The 6,118-nt window shown below is 35.7% G+C and overlaps 1 protein-coding gene across 1 annotated transcript in view; it reads right to left on the reverse strand.

The window, feature by feature from the left end:
• The window catches only part of LOC117106402 (acyl-CoA synthetase short-chain family member 3, mitochondrial-like), a gene marked incomplete in the record, with an annotated part of 14,008 nt that extends 8,273 nt beyond the window's left edge, over positions 1-5,735 (reverse strand). Inside the window, 7 exon segments of the mRNA XM_033247766.1 lie at positions 1,373-1,620; positions 2,446-2,526; positions 2,666-2,809; positions 3,503-3,634; positions 4,089-4,277; positions 4,480-4,624; positions 5,254-5,735. Coding sequence (XP_033103657.1) covers positions 1,373-1,620; positions 2,446-2,526; positions 2,666-2,809; positions 3,503-3,634; positions 4,089-4,277; positions 4,480-4,624; positions 5,254-5,660 — 1,346 coding nt within the window.
• Positions 5,736-6,118: the final 383 nt, after the last annotated feature.

Genomic DNA, 6,118 nt, shown 5'->3' on the forward strand with positions numbered 1-6,118 from the left:
AGTGAACAAGTGTTTCCGTAGTTAAATAAAGTTTTTATTATTATTATTATAGTCATCGGTTGCATAGTGATATGATATACTGTGTGCGTATTTATATTTTGTGTGTATGCTGATTTGTGCTAGCTTGCTGCAGTAGGCCTACGCATTAAGTACACATCAGCAGTACTGTAATATAAATAGAATAACTAAGCTATTTTGTACTTTGTATTGTGTTAGAACTTGTTTCATAATTTTTCACATTCGTCAAAGAAATAAACATTTTTCAAAGCATTCGAGAAAGAATACAATCACTGTCAATAACTTTTTCGTCGGTGCAGACAGGTAAAAATCTTGGGATAATTTCATAACTATGCTAGGCTATACGGCCCTAGGCTAGTGATAGTGTAGTAGGAGGAGGAGGCCTCGGCGGCCTGCTGCCTGGCCGTAGGCCTACGTCTAATTTCGTTCCTTGAGTCTTTAAAATAGGTCTAGAATATTCCTATTAAATGTTCCATTTGTTTAGTTTATTAAGGTTCATTGATTCAAGGAATTGTTTAATTGTTCATACTTAATCTTAAATTTAAAGTAACTTTCTTCAGGTTCTAATTAACCTTGTTTTAGGAAAGCAATTTTCAATAACAATTCAATTTTTATCGCGGTGCGCGATATCTTCGCGGTGACAAAAAAATTAGGTTTTTTTTTTTTGCACACGAACCTAAAAAAAATCATCAAGCCAAGCATCCACTAATTGAAAAATTAGTGGAAGGTGGGGAATAGGCAAATAACATTGGCAGCGATGACGTCACTATTGACTTATTATACTTATTATATGGTTAAATGTCTGATTATTGTTATTATTATTATTAATATTATTATTATTATATTATTATTATTAAATGTACAGTACTTTTTAACCTTTAAATTTAGGCAATAATTTAATTTAATATATAAAGTATTTTATTACTGAATATATTCACTTTATATCGCAATAACAATTTTTAAATTTGAACATACATTTTAATGACACTGTAATCAGGATTTGAAGTTGCATTGTATACCTACACTTCATATGTAGTTTATGTCTTGTATATAACACACAGAATTATTTTATGTTTTATCGTATACCTACTTGTCATATGTAGTTTATGTCTTGTATATAACACACTGAATTATTTGAAGCTGCAATGTATACCTACATTTCATATTTAGTTTATGACTCATATATAACACACAGAATTACTGACTCTTTGAGCCAGTCACTTCTGTTGCTTTAGCTTTTCCTGACTTTTTGTCTTAATTGTTTGTACTGATTTTTTGTAATAATTTTGGTCAAAGAATTAAAATGAATGAAATTAATAAAACATAAACTAAAATTACTTAATTAATTACTTACTTTTCTAAGTTGTAATTATAGGCATAAGCGCCTTTACTGTCCTCTTTAATGATGGCTCTAAGAGCTGTCGGAGAAGTAAACATGGCGGCTACATTGTGATCTTGAAGAACTCGGAAGAAACTTCCAGGATCTGGTGTTCCTACTGGCTTTCCCTCATAAACAACTGTGGTATTGCCATTCAAAAGAGGAGCGTAGCAAATGTAGGAATGACCTACAACCCATCCTAAATCAGATGCTGCCCACCAGACCTATGACAAAGAAAAGCATTTTAGATTGAATATGCATTAATCCGTAAACAAAGCACAGAACAATGTACTGTTCGTTATGAGTTTAAAAAAATTCAAATACTGACCTAACACTTACTCACATACACTTTTCAATTTAAAATTAGAATCAGAAAACGGTTTATTGTAAGTCTTTGAGTGTCTGGATTAAATGAGGTTTTTTTAATGCAAGATGCACAGTTACTAACTTGAAACCCTTAAAATGTGTGACTATATGCCAGTTGGCTGGGAGGCGGGGCCATAAGGGCCCCTGGGGGACCAGGGGCAGAGCCCGGCGGGTTCCAGGTTTCAGGCACATAATCAACGGTTATTTGTTACAATGAACGAGCAAGACCGCACACGCCTCCTAGATTCTATTAAGTGCATGGCCGGTTCGCTAAGTTATTTTGGTCGAGAAAGAGAAATTTTCTTGCTGAAACGATTCTCGAACGATATAACAAAAGCCTTCTAATGACTCAAGTTACTGCATGATCGTTTTCATATTTTTAATAAAACCAATTTCTTCTAATTTTAAATTTCCCCTGATTTGTAATAATTCGTTCTCACGCATATACTTGTGCTAAATGCGTGGCAAATTAATGATCATGAATATGTTTCTGCAACATGCGTGTTTCATCCAAAATAGCTTTAAAATTCGAGACATCCAGCACAATGCGAGACAACTGGTAACTATGAAGATGGGGCCAGCCATAAATGTATTGTAAGCGAAAAAGAAATCAAATTTTCTAATGTTTAAATTATTGAAAGCCATTGATCTATCCCCTTATATCCCTTATTGTTCTTGTTTACCTCACCAGGATTCAACCCATAAATATTCTTCATTGTCCACTTAAGAGCCACAGCATGTCCTCCACTTGGTCTGACCACGGCCTAGAGCAGTAAAAGCAAGTAAACTCATGTTATTACCATCACCACCAAAAATAAATTTCTAGTCAAAAAACTGACAGTGAAAGAAATGTTAATACTCAGCAGCGGATCTCATTCAACTGACACAACCTATAAATCTTACCTTGGGCATACCTGTTGTACCAGAGGTGTAGAGCAGGTAGAGAGGATCGTTAGCTGAGACAGGTACACAATCATGGGGTTTTGCTGCTGGAACCACATCATTCCAATTCAAATCCCTTTCAGGAATCAACATTGGATTTTCTTGCTGTAAAAGTAAAAGTAACAATAATTCTATGACACATTAACTAGCTGCAATCTTTTACATCTATTGCTATAAAAACATAGCATGCAACAAAAATTGTATCATTATATACTGAGGACTAGAGAATTTCAGTTGCTGGGGAATATATCTTATATTAAGCAAGGGTGTGTGGATAGGCAAATCAATATGATGCAACACATGTCGCATCAACTGAAATTTCGGCCATCAAAGAGAACATGGCCATGCACGTCAGATCGTTTTCAATGACAATCTCTTCAGACTGCCACCAACAAACAACAGACGACGTTGTGCAAGGCAAGAGTATAAATGGGTATGTTGTGGAATGTCGATCCCAAGCAGTGTGCACAGTTGGATATCTTGGAATCTTTAAATAGAAGGATGATGGGGCAGGGGTGGGAGGCATGAAGGTGAAGTTTGAGTGCTTGATGATTAAGCAAAGGGGTGCCAGCTGGCAAAGTAGTGTGAGCTGAGGAGTTTTTTCACTACTTAAGTGTAATTTATTTGCTTTGAAAATTTCCAGTGTGTGCCTCATGATTTATAAGAACTGTTTTTAATAAAGATGAAATATCGTGGAAGTAGCAGGAACCAAATCAATGGAATCAGAGGGCATCATTTGAACCACCACCAAGAACAGCAGAGGGAAGTAATATAACCTTCCCCAGAGCTCAAACTTACATTTGGTCTGTTGTAGATGACACATTTATGAGGTTTGTGCTCACTCATATCTATTGCTGCATCTAGCATCTTCTTGTAATCAACAATACGTCCTGGTTCCAAACCAACAGATGCACATAATACTAACTTAGGCTTTAAAAAAATGAAATATTTTGTTAATCACCACATCATAAAAGTGATAAAACAGCAAGTAGCATATTTAGCTACTTTACCAGCGTTGTTGTATTCTTCTTCTTGTCTCTTAGATTAGAACCCAAGCATCTATTCAAGTGCCCTCATCGCTTGCTTGTCATTATCATTAACAAAGGGAAAGTATTGGCCAAATGGCCAAAAAATAATAAAAATTAATTTTGAAACAACTTGCTCAATTTAAAGTAACTTGAAGATTATCCACTTGAACAATATTCAAAAATCCTTTGACTTAATTTTACCCAGGTTAAGGATAAAGATAAATCCAGTGACTGGATTTTGAAAGAAATAATGATAAGCTCATGCATACACCATAAAGGCCCTTACAATGAGAGGTTTTGCACAGCTAGCTTGATGTATATTGACAAGACTCAAAGATGATCCATTGTGAACTAACCTTAGCGTGATCAAATCTAACAGCCAGTTCTTTGGACGCAAAACCACCAAATACTAGCGAATGAATGGCTCCAACCCTAGCCGTGGCAAGCATTGCTACCACGGCCTCTGGTATCATAGGCATATAGATTACCACCCGGTCTCCTTTCTGGACACCATTATCAATCAGTACACGAGCTAACTTTGCAGTCTGTAAAAAATTAGAATGTTCATGCAGGTATATGTCCTTGATATGGTACCTATGAAATATTTTGAAATAATTTTGACTATTTATAACAATTAAATCTCCATTTGGTCTGCTCACCATTTTTTTTTTTTTTTTAAATATTTTTAAAAATGATTTTGAAAAATGTTCATCACGATTATTTGTTTATAAAAGAAATAGAACGAACCTGTTCTTGCAATTGGCTAAACGTTACTTTCTCCTGTGAGTTAGTGACAGGACTATCGTGAATGAGTGCAACACAATCTCCGTTGCCTTCAATGACATGGTGATCAACAGCATTATAACAGGTATTTAATTCTCCTCCAACAAACCTGTAAATAAATGATATGCAAATTTGTATGTAGGCCTAATCAAGATAAATAACTAACTTAATTATATATATTAAAAAAAATTATAAATAAATTGAAAACAAGTAGGCAGATGACACCAGGTTTTGCCTAATGGTGGGCCAAATGTCCCGACAACACCGCAACTGGGCGTGTTTGGGCGTTGTTCAAAATCCCCCGAAAGTGTTCCGGTGGACAAAACCCCTGGAAACTATGACAATTTAGGGGTTTCAAAGGCTTCTCTCATCAATGTCAGTGTCAACTGTGTAAAATATATATATATTTTTTTCCTCCCAGATGTACGCTCCCACAAATAAGCTCCTACATTGAAAATATATGAAGCAAAAAAAAAATGTCTTATAGGTAAAGATCGCTTCAGATCACCTTATTTTCCGAGCTTGTGTCCCCTCACCTGATCATCAAGCTTCCCCACTTCACTTTCACCCACCTCCCCAATGATCCCCTTCCCCACTTCAAAACTCCTAGACACTGGGTGTAGACCTCACTACTATTTATAAACATGAATATTAACAATAGTGGATCCAGCAGAGGAGGTCTATTATAGTAAGAGATACGTCCGAAGTACTACCAGGGCACTTAACGTCCTCACTCACCATTTAGGGAACAGTAAATCACTATCATCTAAGACCTTGTCCCATCGTTTAAACCATACAATTTGTTCTGCCTGTTCTGCCCAGAATTCGCTTGCGTTGTCAAGGGCTTTATCAAACGTCGACTGGTAGAGAGAGTCCGACGCAGTTGACCCAAGTCCCCGGACAGTTTGTCGGCTACCACCGCCGTGAGATCCACTTCGTTGAAATCGAGTAGTTGTACCTGGTGGTCCTACCGCTGGTGTGAATCTTACAAGTTGCCGTTCCCCCTGCTGGGTGTGGAGATTCAAACAACGTCTAGGTCTACTCCTGAATAAGCCAAATGCATTTTTTAATATAGGCCTATGCATTTTCATTAACATTTTAAAATGCAAATGTGTTTGGCATAGACTTCTAAATATTAATAGCATTCATACTAGGCCTAGAGAACTAGCCACTGCAGACAACAGCTAACCCTTTCCTGCACTGGGCCTCGACTGGTATAAAGTTGTTACACGACACCCAAGAGTACGATTCACTCTTCATAACTGTACATAGGCCTTTCCGTTTCATTTTTATTTATTTATTTGACCTCAACATACAATACAACAAATACATATTCACAGGTTACAGTAACTCAGTTGGAGTCAGCTGTCCCTCATATGAAGTACAGTAATAGTATATTTAGTTTTAAAAAAGGCATAGACTAATAATAATTAAAAAATAAAACGATATAAATTAGTTTTAAAATGGCCTCGGTTTATAAACATAATTCTATTGTAAACATAATATACATTATAACTAAATTAAATGCAAAGAATTATGCAAGTAAAAATTCAATGTGACAAAAAAGCTTTTAAAAATAAAATAAAATAAATAATAATAATAA

This window comes from Anneissia japonica, unplaced genomic scaffold (genome assembly GCF_011630105.1).
Source record: "Anneissia japonica isolate Jap-2015-1 unplaced genomic scaffold, ASM1163010v1 scaffold20399_len32890_cov269, whole genome shotgun sequence".
Lineage (NCBI taxonomy): Eukaryota > Metazoa > Echinodermata > Crinoidea > Comatulida > Comatulidae > Anneissia > Anneissia japonica.